Source organism: Solenopsis invicta, chromosome 16 (genome assembly GCF_016802725.1).
Source record: "Solenopsis invicta isolate M01_SB chromosome 16, UNIL_Sinv_3.0, whole genome shotgun sequence".
NCBI classification, from domain to species: Eukaryota; Metazoa; Arthropoda; class Insecta; order Hymenoptera; family Formicidae; genus Solenopsis; species Solenopsis invicta.
The window spans coordinates 8,501,736-8,526,819 of NC_052679.1; the positions used below are offsets into that span (position 1 = coordinate 8,501,736).

The 25,084-nt window shown below is 28.7% G+C and overlaps 1 protein-coding gene across 4 annotated transcripts; it reads right to left on the bottom strand.

The window, feature by feature from the left end:
* Positions 1-1,791: 1,791 nt before the first annotated feature.
* Positions 1,792-21,516, bottom strand: LOC105205126. Of its 4 annotated transcripts, none has more exons than XM_011174421.3 (7): positions 21,077-21,516; positions 16,495-16,700; positions 13,962-14,180; positions 13,246-13,443; positions 10,708-11,130; positions 10,471-10,625; positions 1,792-6,741 (listed from the first exon to the last, which is right to left on the bottom strand). In XM_011174421.3, the coding sequence occupies exons 1-7, from the start codon at positions 21,258-21,260 to the stop codon at positions 6,510-6,512; spliced, it is 1,617 nt and encodes a 538-aa protein (XP_011172723.1). In that variant the 5' UTR covers positions 21,261-21,516; the 3' UTR covers positions 1,792-6,509. The 4 variants fall into 4 exon arrangements, with proteins under 4 accessions (XP_011172723.1, XP_011172721.1, XP_011172724.1 ...); XM_011174419.3 differs by having other exon boundaries at positions 13,213-13,443; positions 21,077-21,514; XM_011174422.3 differs by lacking the exon at positions 21,077-21,516 and adding an exon at positions 20,836-21,056 and having other exon boundaries at positions 13,213-13,443.
* Between the last annotated feature and the right edge of the window lie 3,568 nt (positions 21,517-25,084).

Consider the following 25,084-nt stretch of genomic DNA (forward strand, 5'->3'; position numbering starts at 1 on the left):
TGCACATGTTCCTTAATTATACGATCACAAAGAAGTCACTTAAGTTTTACATATTAAATTTAAATTAGTACTATGAAAAATAATATGACCTAAATATGATACATAATAATTCGCAATGCACATTTAGCTACAAGGGGAGTTTTCGAGATCCATATCATCGATTTTAATAAAACTTTATGGATGTGTAGTATTTACTTACATCTTTACTATACAGTAGTAAAGCTGTTCGTTACAAAACTTAAGCATTCTCGAGAAAATGATGATTTCCAGCATCTATTGGTACCGTTACAGAAGAATGATTGTCGATTAAGCGACGTAGAGTAGGGCGTTAGGACGTCGACTAGTACGCTTGAGGTCCCAGGTTAAATTTCAGCGGCTAACTTTTTTTTAATCTTATATTTTTAAATTATTATATATAATTTTTGAACCTCTTTTAATTATTTAACACAAAATGTTATTTAAGAAAAAATCAAGGAATATAAAAATGCTCTTTATTATTAATTAAATTAAAATTTTTCATGAACACAAGAAAAATATATTTGCAATAAAAATTTACAAAAAAAAACAGTGTAAAACAGTCATTTGTACATTTTTATTGTAAATATATTTATTGTTTTTATTTTTTAAACCTTTGATTTTTATGTTTTAAATTAAGCAAGAGTAAACAAACGAGCGTCGTAAGGTTTAAACAAAAAAAAAAACTAACAAAACCGTTTTACTCGGAGACCGTTGTAGGTATAATGATTTGTTGAAACATTTATTTTGACGTTTTTAAAGCAGTCATAAATTTTTATTGCAAATATATTTTTTGTGAAAAATTTCCATAAAAATTTTAATTTAATTAATAATAAAGAGCATTTTTGTATTTCTTGATTTTCTTAAATAACATTTTACATTAAATAATTAAAAGGAGTTTAAAAATTATAACAATTTAAAAATATAAGATTTAAAAGAAAAGAATCAACCGCTGGGATCGAACCTGGGACCCCAAGTACTAGACAACGTCCTAACGCCCTACTCTACGTCGATTGATCGTTAATCATTCTTCTGTACTAATATAAATACTGAAAATATTTAATCGTCACTTTTTCGAGAATGCTTAAGTTTTGCAACGAACAGCTTTACTACTATAAAGGTGTGAGTGAATACTACATACCCATAAAATTTTATTAAAATCAATGATATGCATCTTAAGAACTTCCCTTGTTAGTGAAAGTGAATTTGAAAGGTGATTAAACACGTAATGTCAATTTAGAATAAGTATCATATGATCATATTATGTATTATCATTTTTGTTTAATCGCACGAATTATATGAGAATTTGCATATGTATATTTATTACTAATCAATTTTATATTATCAAGAAAAAATGATTGAAGAAGTTTTAACAAAAAAGAAAAACAGAATTTAAATTTAGAAGTAAAATTCCAAAAATATCCTTGACGAGTTTCAAAAATAAAATAAAATTCTATGAAAAAAATTTTTACAGCTTTCACACAGGATAAAAAAGAAAATTTCAGGATTCTCTGGTAACAAACACCTCGTGAATTTAAAACATTTCAACTTGTTACTTTTCTTACGGGGATGTATTTATATGTTTTTGTTACATTTTATTACACTTTAATAACTTGAGAAAACGATCTGACTACTCCACTATCGACACGCCCAGCATTCGCGTCGCAAACATAACTAATTTATTACGCTCGAACACATATGCAGTTTCCAAGAGATTGTCTGGATACAGATAAAACGGATCAAAGGTCAAGGAATAATAGTAGCACGATTGAAAGATTAGTAGTTATTGGTTCACATTTATTAAAGTTTTATAACATTAAAAAAATACATGTACGAAGTTTTATATATATAATTCGAGTCAACACGCAAAAACAATGTATACACAATATATTAGGAAAAAAAATTTGTAACTGTGAAAAAAAGCACAATAAACTACTTAAATATTATCATAACTCTATAAGAGTAATATTGATAATTATCAAAGCTATTCGCGTCCATCAATTCATTCAGAAATTTCATATGATCATTATTATTAAAATCTAATTTATGATAAAACTAATTCTTAACCCTCTATTGCTCTCATATGAGGAGAACTTTCAGTTCACAATTGTGATTTTTTTAATTGCATAGATGCGACATAAAAATTGACTCTAAAACTTTTTCTGACTTTTCACTTACAACCGTTTAAATTATATTTATATGGTTATTTTTTCAATTTTGTTTAGTACAATTTTTGTTAAAGGCTTTGAATGTGTTAATATGTGTTAGTACATCTGACAAGGGAATACCAGGCTTGGAAATTTTAGGTGCTTTCCAGTAAAACGGAACACATTGCATCATACACTGTGTTATACTTCTTTTTCTTCTTCTATTAGTGATACTAGCCCCCCTTGTAAATGTTCGGGGACTGTAAAGACCACAATACCGATACGTTTTGCAATAAATTCTCGGGATATATGGGGAATACAAAATCTTAGTAGGGAATCAAAACTTAAGATGGATTGTGTCAGCAATCCCAACCACGCTTTTATGCGTACGCGATCAACCAGCGAATCCACTGTGTTACACAGTGTTGACTTGTAGTTGGAACACTGCTTCTGTCGAAGCTAGACTCCCATGGATAAATATCGATCATTTGACATTATTTTCAAAATCGCGCTAGGAAAAACGGCATCCGCTCCAGGGATATCAAATATAAAAATCTAGTATTTATGAGCGACACAAAACTAGCTACATAGCATTTGCGAATGTGTTGACTTGCGTTATAGCTGGAAAGCACTTTTTAATTGCGCTGTGCTTTTTATAGGCTGTTCTTGGGAGAAAAAAAAAACTCACCGGCAATTTCAGTCACTGGTCCATAGTTTCGAAGAAATCGATTTTTTTAAATGAATCTAATTGGCCGATAGACGGGCGGGACGCTTGATATATTCGACCGTCACTACTCAACAATAGCAGCGGTAACGCAATTGACAAGACATTAAATTCGTACGTAGTAAATTGCGTGTTCAAGTTACGTCTTGTTACGTATGCAATAATTTTTGAATTATTTTGGTAAACTTTATAACTTATTGGTGAAACTTTTTTGTAAATTAATTCTCAGCTGACACACTATATTAGATTCGATATTTTGCCACACATGAGTGTGTTACCCGACCATTTTCAATTGCGTATATCTTGATATTTAATGCAGAGAATTTGAACAATTTTTTTTTAATCAATACGCTAAAAAGTAAAAAAAAGACTAAATAGGTGCGGAAATCGAGAAGTTGAATATATTCGAAATATTTAGAAGAGAACGAGCAAACAATTTATGAATGCCAAGCATTTTTATAAATAACCCGGATGTACAACACGCAGAGTGTCAGCTGAGAGTTAAATTTAAAAACTTCTTAATAATTATTGTAATAATTTAGAATATCTGTATAAAAAAATATCAATACCTTTACAAATTACATTTTAATTTATTATTAACTTTAATTACTTTTTGATTGTAATAAAATTTCATAAATTTACAATGTAATAGATAATTACTCATATAATAATTATATTGAAACGAATAATCGTAATGACAACAACTATAATAATTATTTCATATGTTTCATAAATATTCAAGTATCTAATAAATAAATTTGTGAGGGTTGCTGACATAATCAATCGGTTCTATCAAAGGTTTTAATTATTATTGCAATCTTTGTATACTTCACAAAAACAGGGTAAAAAATAATACTAACAATCCAGTAAACAGAAATGGATTGAAAATTTGTAATCCATTTTAATTAATTTGAATACATTTTGAATTAAAATATAACAATTAAGTCATTTCAATCTTATCCCATAAACTAAAATGGATTGGATGACTTGCGAAAACTCTTTTTAGATTAAAAAAATAAAAATCACTTTATTTCAATCCCGTTTCATGGATTAAAATGGATTATAAGGTTCGCATAACTTTTTGGATGGAAAAAAATATAAATCCCATAATTTTAATTTCACTTCATGGATTAAAATGGTTTCAAAGAATTCTTGCATTTTAATTGGATAGAAATGGATTCGTGTGATCATTGCCGAATTCAAATTCTTGATCCTTGACTTTAAATCCATTTCTATCTATATTTAATATTTTAAATCCACTTCCGTTTGCTGAAAAAGTTCTGGCTGATTTGGAAAGCCTGAAGCCACATAATCAAAAAGCAAGTATACATTCGATTCGCGTCGTAGCATAATCTCAATTTACTGTGACAGAGCGATGAACTGAATATTTGATTCTTTTGCTTTTACAAGATTGTTTATTATTTTTATTTTTTTAATTAACTTCTTTTTTTCTCTCAGCAATCATTTCTGTTATCTAAGAATATAGTGCCACTACGTAGCAACGTTGCATTAAGTATAGTAACACACACATAGGCGCGGTGCGGTACTCATATGAAAGCACATTCTTCTTAATTAGCCTTTGGATTTCGCTTCAATCGTAGTATCACAACACTAACGTTCGTTTGTCAAACAAAAGCAATAAAGGGTTAACTATGCACAAAGCCATTCCTTTTTCTTTTCTTGTATGCACATAACAATTCTTAACAACTAACTTATTTATATAAACACATGTTGTCTGTAAAAACATTAATAATCCCAGAGAACATGCTGACATCTAAAAGACAATTTTTAGACGTTATAAAAATTTTAGATGTCTTTAGAGGTCTTATAATCAACAGAAAGACGTTTTCTGTTCCACTTTCTGATATGATTAAGACATATAAAAAACTTTTACTTTTTGATTTCTGACATTAAACACCTTTAAGTCGTCTAAAAAGACATTAAAAAAAATTTCCCGATGAAGAGCCTGTTCACATGTCTAAGACATCTCTTTCAAGACGTCCAACATACGTCTTTCAAACATGCGTATTCTCTGGAAATATTCTTATTATCGTTTTATGTATATTATAATCGTATAGTAATGTTCAAAATTATTAGGCATCCTCAGTATAATAAATTCCATGTTACGTTTATATCAATAATCAAAGCTAAGACTGGAAGTCCTCGCAAGTGGCAAATTATCAATTTACCTTTACTTTTCTTAAGATAACAAAATATAAACACTTTAAAATTAAGAGAATACTGGCGTAACGAAATCACTAACATTAGAGATTCAAATTTCCTTAGAATTAACTTTACAGAATTAAAAACTCTTTTATGTTTAAAATACATACAAGAATAAATACCAGAAGACTGTACTTTATGATCAAAAAATTAAAAACTATATGCCGATTATTATTTTTATTAAGGTCCAGTCTTTTGGTATTTATTTTTGTATATACTTTAAATGTGTAAAGGGGTTTTCAATTTTAGTCGCTGTAAAACCAATTCAAAGAACAAATCTGTAATATCAGTAACTTCATAATTTTAAGATCTTCTTCAGGAAATCTAAAAGTCACTTTAACTGAATACGATTTGTCTAATTGCCTTTACAGATTTAAAAATTCCTTTTCTACAATTAATGTATAGACATGAATGTAACACAAATTGATCAATTTTATGCCAAAAATAAAAAAATAATTAAGAAGTTCAAATTTGTTTTATCTACTTTTAATTCAATATGCCGTCTAGAGCTGTCAACGTATATGAATATTTGTTTCATACAAAATTCTGTAGTGTATTTGTACAAAATGGCTCTGAATATGAATTCGACAAACGTCAAATCAAAATGTGATTAATTTTGTGCTAATCGCTAAATATCAAGACTCAAGAAATATGATAAGTAGCAACAGTGATATTAGAAAAATTTTTGAAAATCAATATCAAAATAAATTTTTCTAATAAGATAATGTGAAAGCAGGTAAACTGTTGTTTGAGCAAGATAATTTTTTTGATTAATTTTTTAGACTAAACTTCAATCTAATTGAATATTTGTGAGTCTTGTTAAAAAAGATCTCGATAATGTAATTTGAAAGAAAAACTCTGACTAAGAATAGGATAAAATATCTGTATATACCTAGTTGGACTGAGGATGAAGAAAATTGTGGGATGTATGTAATTTTTATATCGCTGAAGAAGATTCCAAAAAGAATTGAAACGTTCGACGTTTCGACAATAAATTAATATTATTTTTACAATACTATTTTTGAAATTAGCGCCTTTTCAATCGCGCCGTTACTTTCATTGGCCCCCTTTGTGTCATTTGTGATTTTTATTTTTACAATATCTTATTGAAAAATTGGTAAAAAATTTACCGAAATAATATTTTAGAAGTTATAAAATAAGAAATAACAAAATATTAAATATTGATAAATATTTAATATTTCTATTTACTTCGATTTATTTATTTTTATAAAGATATTAAGATACAGAAAACATATTAGGTTGCCCATTAATTTTGAACAACCGTGTATAATTGAGAATATATATATATATTTATAATATAAAAATAATTAGCTTCGTGAAAATTATTTCCTCCGTAACTGTTTCTATAAAAAAGAAATTTATTCAACAGCACATTCTTTTTATGTGTTATGTCCACGATAGGTTGTGTAGCCAAAGGGACTCAATAAAAGAGGTATATGATAGTGAACATTCGGATTCTTCACGTCAAATACAATCTCGACGAAAGGAAACATGGTATCTATTCTTTTCAATGTGAAATACTTATCGACGTCAAAATGAATCTTATAACGGCCAATTGTACCGTTCACTTTCTCCACTAGATCATTACAATAACCCTCCGCATTTGTATTACTGAAAAAAAAACAAACAAATTTTGTTTATCACACTTGTTTTAATATTTTTCAGAAAAAATTATGATAAACATATTATACATTAACCTTAAAATTTCTAATATTATAATTATTTGATATTCGGCGTCCGGGGCATTCCTTATCTATAAGCGCTATTACACGTCACTATTAATCGAGTTTAATAACATCCATAGTTACGAAAACTGGCCAATTACAGTTATTCCATTTTGCAGAGGAATACTTGTGATTGGCCAGTTTTATAATTACCGATGTTATTCAAATCAATTAATGATGCCGTGTATGCTGGGTCATTAATATCAAAATCACCGTTCTTAAATCGTTTAAATCATTTTGCACATTCTAATCTTTATCTAGCTCTCTTTTCAATAGTATTAAATATAAAGTTATGTTAACAGCTATGACTTACTATACATAAATATTAATGCAAAGATGACAACTTACAAAAACCATAAACGTTTCTGCTTATAAAATCGTACTAATGCACTGATGTACTGACATCTATCAACATTGACAAAAACTTTTGCAGCAACTTAATACTACCAAAATATATCAAATATTTTAATAGTAAAAAAATTGTCGTATGAAATAAAATTATATAAAGTTTAAAATCGTACAAAAAAGCTGAGAGATCTTTTGTGTCAAAATATAAAGATATTAGAATCAAGACCATAATTTGTACAAAACAATTTAAATCGAGAAAGAGCTATATAGTCATAGCAAATTCTTAGTGCTAAAATAATGTTTCATGCTTCAAGCTTCTTTCAAAATTGATTAGAGTTGAAAGATAAAGACAATTAAAAGATTTAAGATAAATAATAATTCATATTTTATTTAAAATAGACCAGAATTTCCCAAATGTGAACTGCGGCTTATTTTTTAAAATGGCAAACATCTACGATCCATTTAGTTTTAGTGGATATGAAAAAGCTCGCAAAAAAAAGCAAATTAATTCCACACAAATTTGTGAGATCTTTTTGTTTAAAAATTTTTAATAGTTTTCCTACATAATTTTGTACACTGAACACGAATCTAGTCGCAGAAAGTACGTATCACGTCAAGTTTTGGAGATAAATTGTTTTCGAGAAATGATAAAATGGCTCAAAAGTGACAATTTTGACAATATTCATAAAAATATTAAAGAGCAAAATTATTTCTAATATTTTAATCAATAGCCTCATATAGTACTATCCTTCCTCTTCCAAAACAATTTACATTTGCCAATGTGTGATTTTTTTGTCAAGATACTTATACCAGTTAGAAGATATAAACTTTTGAAAGTTGTTATTCTCAGGAATGAGAAGTAATTTGTAACGAAGTTACAGTTAGAGTAAAGACCATCACACATCAAAAAGTTTTAGTCGTAATCATAAGACCATAAGAATATCGACCAATCACAGTCGAGCGTTCTAAAACGTAAGACCGCACTTTTGACTACGATTGGTCGATTTGCTCACAGCCTTATGATTACGACTAAAATTTTTTTACGTGTGATGGCCTTTACTTTTTTTGTAACTGTAACTTACTTTTTCCTTCTTTTTTTACTTTAACTTACTTTTTTCTCTAACTATAACTTAACTTAGTTGCATTTTTTAAATAACTAGTATCTAAAATAATAGTTACTTTTATAGTTACTTCACATATTTCAAACTTATTAATTAATTACAATTTAATGTAATTTGTAATTAATTAAACGTTAAAAAACGAATCATAATCGACTGCTAATCGCTTATTAATAATGAGCAAGTATAATACATTGCTGTGCATTAAATGCCGTGTATTAAATGCACCTTCTAATGCAAATAGCCAGAAATCGACCACTGCAACATAATTCACTAAAGAAGCCACATAGTGCATTCCACTTTACACTCGCAACACTTGCCATCATTTCGTTGTTATCGTTTAATATTAAATAATGGCAAATAATGCTCGCAAACGTTGCAAGTATTAAGCGGAATGCGCTTATAGGAGCCAAATCCATGTATGCTTTAAGTTCTATGTATGCACTCAGCATTACAGCGTCCCTAGATTTGAAAATAAGTTTTAATATAAATAATTTTGTAATGTTAGAAATATATATAAGAATATAGTATTTAAAATAGCAATGCATTACATTACAAGAAATTAACAGAAAAGTAACTGATCGTTACTTTTTTCAGCAACTGTAACTCCAAAGCCCTATTTACAATTCTAAAAATCGGTCTGAGATTTCAGATAAAAAAAATTGACAAATTCGATACATTTGATCAATTCGACCAACTGATTAATGCAGTTGGTCAATTCTCTCTCTGTCCAAGTCTCAGACCGATTTCTAGTATTATGGACGCAAGGTTTAACGAGTAACTTTTCAAAGCCAGTAACTGTAACTAGGTACTTTATGGAAGAAAAAAACTGCAACTATAACTAGTTACTTTTACGAAGCAACTTTTCCAACCCTCGTCATTCAATACTCCATCATACTTTTAAAAGTTTATATACAGGGCTTCAGACCTCACGTGACATTCATAGTAATCTCCTGAGATTATATCAAGACGAAAATCCAAATATCAAAATATCAAAGCTATAATAGTTTTTAAATCGTATCATAAAGATGTATACAAAATCAATATGAAAAATAAAGCCTGGTTTATGCAGGCCGTAACCGTAAGAAATTTGCCAATCATAGTCGTTTTATAGAATAATCGATTGTTTCGTAAATTTCTTATGGTTATAGTCTGCATAAGCCAGTCTTATTATATATGTATTTGCTTTTAACAGGTACTAAACTTAAAATCAAAGCCTATTAAAAGCCTTTTAAATATATTTAATTTACCTGTGCCCAGTTCCTTCAGTTTGTTAAAGGGCTATACTTTCAAAAGTTTATATCTTCCAACTGATGTATCTCGGTGAAAAAAATTGCGCGTTGACAAAGATTGATTTTAAAGAATAAAAATAGATATAATTCAAAAACTTGACACAAAAAGTAAGTTTTACAGTCAAATTTATATTAGCAGTTTTCACACCAACGTCCACGCGAATCATTTCTTTGTGTAAAAATTTTGGTAATTATAATATCTATCGAAATTTATTTTTGACTTGTACAATTGTAAAAAAACTTTGCGACCACCAAAACTTACAATTTACTAATGGGTCGCAATCTAAACTTTTGGGAATCTCGGCAAGATTGTTATGCCTGTATCAAGTTTGAGTGAGCCGAATTAAGCTACCAGCGTAAAGAAATAGAAAGATGTGTTCCCAGGACAACAAATCAAACAGTTATCAATCGGACGTGCTCTGTATCTCTTAAACTATTTACATTATATTTCATTAAATCTAATTAATTTTTCTCTTAAGAAAAAATGTTTCCTTTATTCCCGTGTAGAAGTACATAAGTGCGAGTGCGAGTACGAGGAGCTCAAATCCGATCTCTGGGCGTAACAATATAAGAATTATATCTATAGAAGATAGATATATAAAATATCTATTTCATCTTCATCTGATTCCCGATCTACCCATAGAAGATAAATTTATCTTCTATATGTATGCACGATACATTCTAATATCCACAATACGTTGTGCAGCCAAACGGACTTAAAATATCTATCTTCTATATCTATATCTATTTATATGTATGCATTATATCTACTTATAAAAGTTAGATATAAAAATTATATGAATATAAATTAATAAGAAAACAAAACAGTAATAATAATTAATTGAAAAAAACACATACTTCTCATTCAAGAAAGTCCATTTACCATCCATTAATTTATATAAGCTAACTTGTAATCCACCAATTGGAACTCCCTTGACAGTATCCACAACGTACGTAGAAATACGTAATTTTCTTGATACAGTCTGTTTCACTTGCTGTTTTGTCCAAGTATTCTAAAATAAACGAAAACAATAATAATCTGCATTTTAAATTACATAAAAAATACACGTAGGTCGAAAATTAAACTTTTCTTACTTTTTTAGACGATACTTTAGTACTAGTAGATTGCTGATTGACAGTTGCTGCAGCAGTTGGTTGCTGGCTGGTGCTAGGAATAGCTGGTGATTGATTGACGGTTTCAATAGATTCCATTTTGCATTTGTTGTTTGGCTCGTTCACCGCGATGGCCTTTTTCTGATCAGTCAGCATCAATGCTGTTGGCTTGCCTTTAAGCTTGGTCAACACGTACTGCGTACCCGGTTGAAATGTACCACCAGTTAATGTGAAGGTTTTGTTACCACACATCAGAGTGATAGTCTTTTGAGTCTTTATATTTGGTGCGATCGGCACAAAATTAATAGTATTTTGAGTGGGTGCGGTACTCGTTGAGATGTTTGTCTGATAAGCCGTGTTTAGTAATGATGAGGTCACGACCAGATTCTTATTGTCTTCCTGCTGCTAAATATTTTAATAAAACAATATTTTTTTTTAGATTTGGTCAATTATAATTTTATATATAAAACTCAGCTAATGATTTTTAGCATTAGATTTAATTAACTGATTTAACTAAATAATTTAACTTTAAATTTAAAATTGATTTTTAAGGAATATCAAGAAGCTCGTGTAAAAATTAACAAATAAATGATTGTAAAAGGCCGATGAAACAAGCAATATTGGATGTCAGTTTAATAAAATTATATATCTAATATAACCACGGTGTTTTTACAAATGTTGTAAAAGAATTTCTTAATACTACTATTTAATAATTATATTTTGACTATAACCTTTCTATAATAAGATTAAATTTTTTTTATATGACAGTAATCCAATCTAACAAGAGAAACTCGTCAGCAGTGCATCACATTTGCACTGCTGCGTAACATGTTAATAAAATTTTATGGGTGTGTATTATTCACACATTTACTATAGTAAAGCCGTAAGTTGCAAAAATTAGGCATTCTCGAGAAAATGACAATTAAATATTTCAAGCACCCTTTTTTTTTAAAGGAAATGCGTTTAGGCTCGGGGTCACCGGCGACGGCCGGGACCTTGGGCTCTACCTCCGTGTCATCAAGAGAAGAGGCAGGAGAGGGACGGTGTCCCTCTCCCCCAATTAGGGCAGAAAAAACCCTCATCGGCTCTGCCAATGGGTAAATATTTCAAGCAGCTATAGTACCATTATAGCTTTTAACTTTTTTATAAGGTTTAGCAAAAAGAAAAAATAAACAATAAAACCGTTTTTCTCTCGGAGACCATTGTAAGTATGATTTTCCTAACGTTGGACGCTATGCTGCTGACTCAACAATTGTTCTTTTTACTATAGGTACTACGGAAATATTTAATCCTTATTTTTTTGAGAATGCCTAATTTTTGCAATTTACGGCTTTACTGTAGTAAAAGTATAAGTAAATACTACACTCCCATAAAATTTTATTAAAATCAGTTTTGCACTGCTGGCAGGTTTCCCTTGTAAGTATAATTTCTCTCAACAAGACACATCATAAATTCCAAAAAATGTGCAACGTAAGCTTTATATTAAAAAGACGTTTGGACTCTAATCCAATTTGTAATAAGAGATAGAATATGATTACATTTTATGTCATCCAATTAGAACACTAAAGAAGACCATCAGTAAAAAAGTGGAAAAGTATGTATGTATAATACAATTTTATCAACACAAATGTGAATAGTTCTTATTATTATTACAAATTTGACATCAACAACGGTTACCGCACTTTAGACCATGTAACTTATTATTTGAATATTTCAAGCTCAAGTATATTATTGTTAATTCCTCAGGTATATTATTGTTAATTTCTTAAGAATTCCCGATTTTGCAAGAATATTATTAAAAATTCCAGATAACATTAAAGAATTTTTTGCTGCTTTCAAAAATTATTTTATTATACCTTTCAATGTTAAATGTGTTTACGCATATAAAACAAAGAAAAGCCATTTAAATTATTAATATTAAATTTAAAAAAACACTAAAAAGAAATAAATTAAATACAATGATCTATTCGCAATACACGGATTTAAATTCACTGAAAATACAGAATTCAAGAAGGGATAAACACAATCAATTTAGAACGTAATGTAATTTTTTCATAAACTCGAGTATGTTTATGTGTTATATCATATTATTGCCAATCAATTTGGCATTACAAAAAAAAATATTAAACAGTTTTGCCAGAGAAAAAACTAAATTTAAATTTAAAAGTAAAATTACAAAATACAAAAATTTTTATAAGTACGATTATAATCCAACAAAAATATCATAATTTTAATAATAAAAATTAATTCTCTATAAGTTCCAAATTTTCTCGATTTTTCTTATACCAAGATGTGTTATTAATAAACCTTGTACAATATAAGACTTACGCAATAAGTAAATATGTATATTAAATATATAATTTAATATTAAATTTTTCGCTCATTTTATTTGCCATTACACTCATTTATTAATTTTTAATTTTTAAACAGTTTTAAAATGTTTATATTTTACTTTCCAAAAGGTAAAATGTCAAGGATGTCACTTACAAGGACTTGCCCATTTTTGGTGGTTTTGATTACCGTTTTCTCATTTTCATGTGATTTTGATATTTTCTCGACGGAGTTATCCACTGGTTCAGATAAACCAGATATATCATTAGTTGATTCTACTACCATCTCCATCTGCACGTTTTCCTGGTCCCCGATTTCCTCCTCGAGATACTCGCTGTGAACGTGTGCCATTGCCTGTGCTAAAGGATCTTTCTCTCGACATTTTTGCTGTACAACATATAAAAAATTATATAAAATTTGAAAAACCAATAGACAACTAAACAACATTATTAGGTGACATTATATTTACTCAAATTTTGTAAAATAAATTTCTTGAAAATCCCCAAATTTTCCAAAACTTTTATTCAAAATTCCAGATAAGATTAGAGAATCTTTAAGAGAAATAAATTTATTTTATATTCCAAAAAAAAGCTACTTAAGTTTTAAATATTATGTACGTGAATGTACAATGTGTATGCCATATTTATTGCTAATTGAAATTTTGCATTAGTAAAAAAAAATAATAAAAAAAAAAATTTTTTGTCAGAAAGAGATAAAAGTTATATTTAAAAATAAAATTCCAAAAATTTCTCTGAATATTAATAAAATCCTATAATAATCCATAATTTTCAAAGGTACAAAAATAAATTTCCTAAAAATGATTCCAGGTTTTATCTGGTATAAAACATTCTGTTAACAACATTATTACTCTCTATTATACATGTATAATTTGTTGCGTGAATTACCTCGGGCAATAATTTAATCTTCTTTATTACAGATGTAGGATCCTCATTGGATTGGTTGTTATCACCTACTATTATCTCTTTTTCTTCTTGTTCCTCAAATTTTTCCTTTATATCTTTGAATTCTATTGTATCGTCCTCGTCCGTTTCTAATCTTTCAACGACATACTCGATATCATCATCATTGTCCTCATCTAATCCAGTTTGAGAATCATCCATAGTCTAAATAAAAAATTACATATATATTTATCTAAACTTGCGTTCCATTCGCTGTACCACATCCTCATTAATCCCTTCTAATTTTGATATTTAATTATTTGATTAACCTTTACAGAATGGAAGCGTCAATATAATGGCGCTAATCTTTTACATTGTAAACATGTTGTGATACTGTACCTACTCTTATTATTAGTACTTATTCTGTCGGATTTTTAATACTAAAATTAACTGATAGATAGTTATCAGTGACTATACGTACTCATAAATAAAAATTTGTGCCTAAATAGTATATTAACTTCAAATTAACAGATCATACTAAATTTTACTTTTTGCAAACTACTTTTTTTTTCTCAAATTTAATGATAAAAATTGGATCAAAGAAAAAAAAACAAAAAATTAAAAAAAAAATAAGAACGAATGTAGAAAAATAAAATTAAAAAACAAAAAAAATGTAAAATCGAGCCATAGAATCCAACTCCACAATACATTCCGTACAGTCGGTTATTAAAAAAGTTGCATTTCTTTTTTTTTCAATGAACACAGCTTGCTCATTTAGCAATTGGTTCCTATAGATCTAATCATTTACATTCAATTGCTTCATGAGTAGGGTTATATTCCGAAATTTATCAAAAAAAAAAAAAAAAAAAATATTGCAATCTCTAAAGAGGAATTGACTGTATTATCATAAAATACAGTCAATTTTAATCGTATGAAATACGAGTATGTTCATTTCTTTTCTAAAATTTTTAAAATTTAATATGTAAAAAAGAATGGGGAAAGTACGGACAACAGATAAAATCGAGTACTGTAATCATGATATTTTTCTGTAATCTGTCGCTTCCCGCGGCAGAGTCTCGCGTGTACGGGCTCGACATGCTCAGGCTACGTTCCGTTTCACGTATGATGCGCATGATGTATCATTTCGTCGTTGTTTAACATTTAGGGAATTACAAGGATAAAATGATGTGCCATGCGCATTATGCGTGAAACGGAACGTAGCCTCAGTGTTTACAAACATTCATGACGGGAGATTGCGCACACGTTTCAAGGTAAGCCATAACAAATATTGGCGACGTATTTCTTCCAATATTTCGATCAGCGTATTTCTGTGTTGTGGCTATTTAAACAATCATATTATGATGAATTGTATTCTATTTATTTAATATTGGTTGCAAAATGTTGTGTGCACGTTTCCAATATGTGCACGTTCATATACGTTTTTTTTCGTTCTTTTCAAGGTATAAGGTAATGCTATAGGGTAATACTGAACACTGTATGTGAGATGTTTCCGATCATATAGTTTTACTTTTATTATTCTTATAGTAATAGCGAATTGTTTCATTTCAAATGTCTCGAAAGTATATCAAAAAGAAACAAAAACATATATCTATTATAAGAAAAATTAAATAAAGCTGTTAGGCTTGTAAAAAAAATCTCATACCGATTGGCAGAAATGAAGTTTTCTATCTCATGAACATTATTTGATTAAGCAAAAAAAGAAATTATTATACAGCCAACACAAGAAGCAAAAAATTTTTAGTTGTATACAACACTTTTTATAATTTATTTTATTTTGGCAAAAGATTAAACAAGGTTCTGTTGTTCATACATAAAAAGTAAGTACTACCTATAGATTGTTTTTTATTTGAGATCTCCTTTAAGCGTCCAAATTTCCCCCATTCTCCCTTATATTTGTTTGAACACAATGGCGTCAAAAACATCTATAAAAATTTATTCTTTTTTTAATTATCCAGTCGCCACGTGATTTTGAATTTTGAATTAGTTGTAACCAATCTTTAGACAATTTACCAACGTTTAAATATTTTAAATATTATCGTGAAGAACAGAAAACTAATATAATAACTCCAAAATAATGTCTTGTTTGAAAACAAAAAATGAATTATAATTTTGCTTTTAAAAAAGCTGTAAGATTCTATCCGTCCTTTAAAGGTAACTCGATTAGATAATTACAGATTCTTAAAATGTAGCAAAACTTTACAAAAACTACTGTATCTCAATGTATAAGGCTTAGTTACATTATGTACTTTTTATGATTATTTTGATCAATATCATGTTTCCATGAATGTTTCATATTTTCTTTTTTCAATGACTTGCAATTTTTATACCACAAAAATAAACTATAAAAGAATAAACTGTAGTAATTGTGTTGCAACTTATATAAATAAATAAATTAAAAATAATATAAGTAAAGATTAGCATATAAATTAAAAATAAACATTTCTAAAATAAATAACAATTTCTTTAAAATAAATAGAACATCTTGTACGTATAAAAATTGACAAAAATTTATATTGACCTCAACTTCTTCCATAAGCGCGACCTCGGGTGCATCGGACTCCGACTTCCGTGTGCGTTTCTCGTCCAATTGATACGACAAAGCCGAGCGCTGATGTTTCATTGTACATGTATGTTTCAGCAACGACAAACGGTGTGCATGTAGATTCTTCTTACAGTACAGACAATAAGCACGAGTCGGTTGACAAGGTACTGAAGTCAACCATCCTGCACATAATATTTTGAAATCATAAATATATTAAACAAAAACTTAATTACAACAAGACAAGTTACATGGTAATATTAATTTACACAGATGAATCAAATACAATATATAAATAACAAACGTTTTGACTTATCACGAGGTCATCTTCAGTATAACAGTAATTCTTGCATAGATTTATGACGAGAAGTAATAGTGCAGATGGACTGTGCTTTTTTATATCTCTCACGGTGCCCATTTTAAGGTATTTGTTTCAACATACAAAACGTTTATTATTTATCTACTATATATTCAATTTGTGTATATAAATTAGCACAAGCATCTAGCTAGTTTTGCTCTAAATTTTTGTTAAATTTTTAATCTTATTAAGCCTACACTATTATTTTTAATTATAAATATATTAATCCTTCGCTTAACTAAAGTCTACAAACTATTATTTCATTGGAGATTCCGAATTAAAGATTAAAATTTAATTATAAAGACAAACAGAGTGAAATTAGAATTATTTAACTGGTGAAGTTCTTATCTTCAGTTCGCGACTCTCATGTTCCATTGCATATTTTAAAGATAGTGGCATCGGCGATATACATATAGAATGTTCGGCAACGTATGAAAGAGAATTTAAGAAGTAATTCTAAATTATAGAACAAAAATCAAGAATAACAAATTGCGCTTATGGCTCTCTTTTTGTAATTATAAATGTTTAAAAATCCACGTACAAAGTTTCTAGAGCAAATAGACGATCATAATTAAGACAATTAGACAATTATAATTATAAAAAAAAAACCTTAATCGTAATTTTTGATTTTTGTTTTATTCTATCATCCAGAAATTCTTCTTTTCTCTCTTGTTGCCAAATTCTGTACATACATAATTAAAAATTTCATCAAGTAATAATTATTGAGTAATATTTATTAAAATTTTATTTTATTTATATATTTATAATAATTAAAATTATCTTTAAATATACAGAATATTTGACAACAGGTAGGAGAGAATTTAAGAAGAATTTAGAGATTCTGGGAATAAGATAAAATAAGATAAAAATCAAGAATAATAACAAAGTGCGATAACTTTATTTTTGTAATTGTAAAGATTTGTAATTTAATTACAAACATTGTAAATCAGGCCTGTCCAAAATCCGACTCGCAAACTAAAGAGAGCTTCCATCTTTCTGTCGCCTCGATAAAGTACTTTTTTGTTTTTGTATTTTCTATCTTGCTCTATTTATTAGCTCACAAGCCGGATTTTGGATAGGCCTGTTATAATAAATACATGTTGGAAACAATACATTTATACATATAAGTTTTATTATATATGGGTTTTTAATATTTCTTAATCATACAATCACAAAGAAAAATTATTTAAGTTTTGAAAATTTGAGATAGTGAAAAAAATTGAACTAAATAACATATAACAATTTGTCTGCTCATTAGTTTAGAATTTGAAAGGTAATAAAACACACAATATTAATTTACAATGTAATAAGGAATATGACTATTATTATTATTATTATAAATTATTTGTGCATATAAACATAGTTTAGATACAATTCATACGTAAATTGCGTATATTAATTATACACAAATATTAAATTATTAATTATAATGTAGATGGATGTGTAAGCCACCCATATTATTGCCAGAGTTTATCAAGTTAATATATATTTCTAATCAAGATAAACTTAATATAAAATTAATTTATAAAATTTAGTTACGTTAAAAATTACACGAACAAAAACTAATTAAAAAATATGTTAAGATTTAAATTAAGTTAAATTAATAAATGTTAATTTTGAAAAACATTATTCGTATTAAATTAAAAATTCGTAAGTTTTTAAAGTTAGATTATTCAATTATAATATAGACCGAACAAAATTAATATCTTATTTGTACATTAAGTTCATATAAAATAACAAAAAATATTGTTTTTAGAAAGGTATTTTTCTTTTATAATTTTTTTATTTTATATATTTATATATATTTAGATAAATTTTTTAATTAAAAAGATTAATAAATTATAGTAAATATAATAGTAATCATAATAAAAAACTTTGACCGATATGTGAAGACACAATATAACAATCAAAATGCCTTAATGATGATAGTTAGATCTTGGTGTTAATATTTATTAGTAGTAATAAATTAGTAATTTTATATACATGTTCAAGTTCGCAAAATTAAGCGCCAAATAAATTTTCATCTGTAGGTATTATTATTTGAGGTATTATTATCTGAGATATTATTATTTCACAAATTCTTTATAGCTTTTTTTTAGAAAAAAGGGTTTCTTATTAGTATTACTGCCACATTAGATGCTTGTTAGCATCATTTATTATTAAATTAAATTAAATTTCAATTTAATAATGTGATATTACTATTTCTTCTTTAACTTAGAGCTATGTTTAACTTAGGCCCGGTTTTTCATTATCCGGTTAACTTGTGATTAAACTTAACCTGATGTTTTATCCAATGAGATTTACTCATAATGATGTCATAGGTGAAGCTCATTGGTTAAAACATCAGGTTATGTTTAACTAAAAGTTAACCAGATAATGAAAAATCGGGCCTTAAAGTTATGTTTTCTTGTTCAACTTAAAACTATATTTATTTTTCAATATCTTTGACTAAAAAATGGCACTTATTTTTTTAATTATTCACATATCAATCTAATATTTAACATATTAAAAATTAAAGTAAAATTTTAACAAATTTTCCGAAAACCAATAAAATCCCATAATAACCAAGGATAACAAAGGATTCAGCAAATTTCTAGATGACGTTCTCAAGAAATTCTCTTACAAAATTTGATTGAATACTAACAAGAATTATAAAAAACTACAAATTTGTCCTATTTTTGAATACAACATTTAATTTCACTATTATATTTGACCAAAACAGTTATAATAGTCCAGCAAAACTAGATAAACTGCTACTTTATCCTTACTTATACATTGACAAAGACTCCCAACTCAGAAATTTAGAAACTTTGGCAATGATAAAAAAAATTATATGTTATAAATTCTTTTTTTGCATGAGTTTAGGTGACACCCAATATCTTATATCCATAATTAACTAATATAAAATTTTCTTTGATACACACTATTTGATGATGCGCTAGAAAATTTTTAGACAATGATTTTGACTAATTTGAGTGAATGTGTGCTATCACATCATGCGCCGATAGAATCTTCCAGCACTGTGAAAAAATAAAATCTATCCAATATTAGAAGTTAAAATAATGCCAATTCAACGTCACATTAATCAAATTTGTTGTCTGGTCATAATTTGATCAATATAACATCAAATTAACACTGACTTTTCTGTTCTTGGATAAAAATTGACTATTTTTCTATTTTTATTTCATTAATTGCCAAGTTTTATTTTATTATTTTATTATACCAAGGGAAATGGAATAAGATTTTATAAAAAAAAAAATTTATAATGAAAATTCCAGATTTTCTTAGTTTTTCCTAGTAATAAATATCCCAAGTAGTCAGATGACATCAAATAATATTTAGATCTTTATCTTTATCGACGTTGGAAACATTATCATTTAATATCACCTTGTTACTTGGAACCTTGCTAGTACTGAAATTGTTGATATAATTAAAGTTTAGTATTCATTTCCTCAAAATATTTTTCTCAAAATTTTCTTTCTTATTCACCGAACTATCAACGTTGCGGTTTGTTATTCTCATCTTCAATGTAGATTCTCAACAAAAGTACATTGGTGGGATAAAAAAGTTAAACACTGCATTACTTTTTGATTTTCGTTCCAAGTTTTTCTTACATATTTTTAGAAAATCACACCTGCATAATAAAATAATTACTCATTACATCCTACAAGATTTACGTGAAATAAAAGGGATTCATACTTTGCAAATGTAACGGATTCTTTTTTTAGGTTACCAGTTTGACGAATAAATACTGGTAATCTCATAATGCTCTCTATTCATAATTCATTTACAGAAGTAGTTATCATTGATGATGCAGTCAAGTTGACTAGTCGCAAATATTCAGTGCAACATCCAACGATTTTCTGACCAGATTCCCACTCGAATCTCTAGCAATCTCTAGTCTCTCGCAATTTCCCTTTTCAAATGGAAAAAAAACAAATGAAGAGAACGAAGCTCCGTACCGCCGCAGTCTGCCAACGTGCTAGCGATAGCACTAGCTCAACGAGAAGTCCATCTCCCCTGAACGTTGCAGCAGAACGACAAATATACCAGGAATCAATCAGTGGACTAGAGTATACGGAAAATTGATCCAGGAATGAATTTCTACCCTAGAGTAACATAAAGGGACCCTATGGGGCTCCCTGGAAACGGCGCGAAAGAATGAAAGAGACAAAGAGACAGTGTGTCTGTGTATGTGCGTACCTTTGAAATCGGACATTTGCTCCCACTCCTTCCTGTAGCGCTGCGTGTAGACCCGGGTTTTCGCGTGGCTGATCTTCCCCGTCGGCGTGAGCCGCGGGGTCGACGTGGTCAGCAAATTCCTGCATATCACGCCATGTTCCGCAACAAGCGTGATAGACTGCGACGTCTGCGGCGTGCCCTCCATTCGAGCCCGTGGATATTGTATTCCTCCAAGTCGCGTGGGTCAGAAAGATACCCAAAATTGCGACGCAAAATCACTAAATAGTTTTTTCTTCCCGCCACCACAGCTACTTGGAGCGGATTCAGAACCACCGAGGAACAGGATGACGAGATTTCTAGGTCTCTTACCTAGGTATCACCGAGGTATCTAACTCCCTAGTGTAATGGCGAATGCCGATGTTACTGCGCGCGACTCAGAACAGGATAAGCCGAAAGTGCCGAGAGATGTCCGCCAACTCGATCGTCAAGATGGCAGACACGGTACGCCGTACGCAGTGCCGTATCTGCCGATGGTGGACCAGAAGCGCCCACCATCTGCAGATACACTCACCTCTCGAAATGTAATAATAAATCTAGGGTGCGGTTAAGATGACGCTATAAAATGTTTTCAAGCATTCTCTAACCGATATTCAAAGACTAATATTCATATTTGATTCTTATTTCAAAACCTTAAATATATATAAATTTATTCTTATGATGCTAATACAACTCTCTGATTGGTTGATGACATCTTAAGATGATATTTAAGATAGTCTTAAATATAAAAATCAACTATGAATACCGAACTTTATAGTGCTGAATAATTTTTACAATCTCCGGCTTATTCATTTAGATAATTTTTGAAGAATAAGAAATTCTGTAGATGCTTCTGAGCATCAAAACTATATTAAATTGGATTATCCGGCATCATGCAATGTGTTTCAAAATAATTCGACGAATATATAATATGACACGCAGTTTGCATAAGCAGAGATCCTAAAAATTATTATTCAACACTAAAATCCTCTGTAACCGATACAAGCCGTCTCATTACTTATATTTAACTTTGGCAAATATTTATAAAATATTCAAATAAATATTATAAATATTTAGTACATCTTTTGTAAATATTAGGTGCTATCTGAATATTTTAATATTTTATTGATATTTAATGTTTTATAATATAATTTATATTCCCAGTAAACGGAAATGGATTGAAAATTTGTAATCCGTTTGAATACATTTTAAATTAAAATACAGCGATTAAATCATTTCAATTCTATGGCTTGAATTAAAATGCATGGATTATATGATCCGTATAACTTTTTTGGATTGAAAAAAAAATAGAAAACCCATAATTTCAATCTCACTTCACAGATTAAAATAGTTTCAAAAAATTCTTAAACTTTAATTGGATAGAAATGGATTTGCGTGGTCATTGCCGAATCTAAATTTTTAATTTTTTGAATGCATTTCTATCCATTTTAAATATTTTGAATCCATTTCCGTTACTGGGTTGTTTTCCTTTAATATTTAGTAGTCTTAAATATTTAATAAAATGAATCTTATGTCCATTTTTATTAATGTAGATTAACTTTAATTTCGGTTTAATTATTTACTTAATTTGTTTTTCAATTGTTCTAGAAGATTTAATTCTTAAAAGTAGAAAATTAAAAATAGGTTAAACTGATATTTAAGGTAGTTTACATTGATAAAAATGGACATTAAATATAAGATCATCATACACTCACATGTGACAAGAAACTCGTAAATTTTATATATAATCCAAGGTTAAGACACGGCAGTCAGAGTATATTGTATTATATTTTTACATCCAGAAAAAAGCACATATAGTATCAATTAAATTAAAACTAATATATTCTATTTAATAATAATAATTATTTTTTTATATATGAACAAAGAATTATATTCTTGCTTTTATATAATTTAATATTTTGTATAGAATTTGATACTCTTCATAAAATATGGTTAAAAAATATTATTATTATTATTTCTTCCTCTCAACTCATGAAAATTATTATTGAATGAGAATATTTTTTTATGAAACTATACAAAATTCTTTATGTAAACAAGTTATATCTATTTAACGTTATATAATCTCATTTCAACATTCTAAAAATAAAGATATTCATAAAACAAAAATCTTTATTATTTTATAGCTACGTTACTGGCGGATATGCGTAATGCACAGTCCTCGTTGATATGCGCGCGCAAACGTCAGGAACGTCAGAGGACCACTTGCACCAACGTCGATTAACTTAATCGGCCGATTTTTCTATCGGAATTAACCAATCGCATTTGTCGTTAAGTAGAATGGACCTGAAATAACCAATCACATTTGACACTTAGGGCCACTTGCACCAACGCCGATTAACTTAACTGCCGATTAAGTGCCAATCGTGATTGGTTATTTTTGGTCAATTTTACTTAACGACAAATGTGATTGGTCAATTCCGATAGAAAACTTAGCCGATTAAGTTAATCGGCGTTGGTGCAAGTGGCCCTTATGGCTCTGGCAGACCAGCGCGATTTGCGACACGCGACGCGCGATTATCCAATAGGCGTACGTCTTTTCAAAAAATTGTAAACGCCTATTGGATAATCGCGCGTTGCGTGTCGCAAATCGCGCTGGTCTGCCAGAGCCATTAATCGGCAGTTAAGTTAATCGAACGCGCAATATCTGTGCAGAGAGCGTAGCATTACTTGATGAGGGAATCTCAGCTTCCACCGCCATCTGGAAGTTTCCGAAGTTGTTGTTTCTCTAGTTGATTATTTTTACCTGTTTTTGTACTAGAATTGATTCTAGTCACAAAATCTGGAAAGTTTAAAATTATCAGTTTGATAAAGGAATTCGAATATGTCACTGCGCGACAAATTTTAAACTTTATAATTAGTTTCTTTACTTACTATTCCTTTTTTAATAATAATTTAAATCACTGATTTTAAATGAGAAGTGATATTTTATTTTACATCACCAATGAGATACTATACATATAAAGACTCAATCCTGGATAAATTTTCGTACATACCAAGGGGGACCTTTACCGCGCGGCGGTAAAGAGCGATAACATTCTTATCAACTATGGATAAAAAATTGGATTGCTAAGATAAATATTTAAAATAATATACATTATTAAATAAAATCATGATTTTTTATTATGGGCGAGTTTCTTAATTCATCGATTGATTAATCGCATTATATGCGCAAATGCGTGTTTTTTACGGAACAAATGCATTTGCGCCGAACTGAACAAAATCACAATTGTAATTTTGCAATAATATTATGATATTATAACATTATAAGTATACCTATTTATAAAGCACTTGTATGTACACAGCGAATTTTTTAATTCATTGAATGATATATCAATAGTATTATGCGCAAATGCAACTTTGTTCTAGAAAAGTTATATTTACGGATAATGCAATTAATGATCAATCGATGAATTAAAAAATTCGCCCTATACAAATGCTTTCTAAATAAATATACTTATAAGATTATAATATCGTAATGTTATTGACAAATTACAATTGTTTTTGTTGAGTTAAGTATCTATTATGAATAATAAAACTTTGACGATAACATTAAAATTAGTTTTAAATAAAAATCGAGTATTATCGACATATATAATACTGATTAGTCGATATTTTATTGTTTAAATATTCGACTGAAGCAATAAACATACATAATTTTTTGCCATTGTTATTTTGCCCACTAGCTGCTGTGAAAACTCAAAAATACTGAATTGTAAAAGTGAAATATATTTTGTTACCAAAATTCCATTTCATTCCGGTAGTGGAACTTGTAAAAAAATTTTTATAGAACGGTATGCTGTGTAATATTGTAATAAAAATAAATCCAATTTATCATTCCAATCCATTGTACACCGATCTGTGCTAATGGGATGACACCGCATCCTAAATGGAATGCATCTATTAGAGCCAAATCCGTGTATGCTTATTGTTAGTATCACAGTGTACTCTAAATTTTAGAACAAGTTTTGATAG

What these genes read in the sequence shown, in the direction of transcription:
- LOC105205126 (XM_011174419.3), bottom strand. Translation starts at nt 21,260, where the DNA reads ATGGAGGGCACGCCGCAGACGTCGCAGTCTATCACGCTTGTTGCGGAA. An exon ending in CGCTTATGGAAGAAGTTGAG is followed by an intron (nt 14,181 to 16,494) that starts GTCAATATAAAT and finishes TTTTTTATTTAG; the next exon opens with ACTATGGATGATTCTCAAAC. An exon ending in TGGACTTTCTTGAATGAGAA is followed by an intron (nt 6,742 to 10,470) that starts GTATGTGTTTTT and finishes TTTTTTTTTCAG; the next exon opens with TAATACAAATGCGGAGGGTT.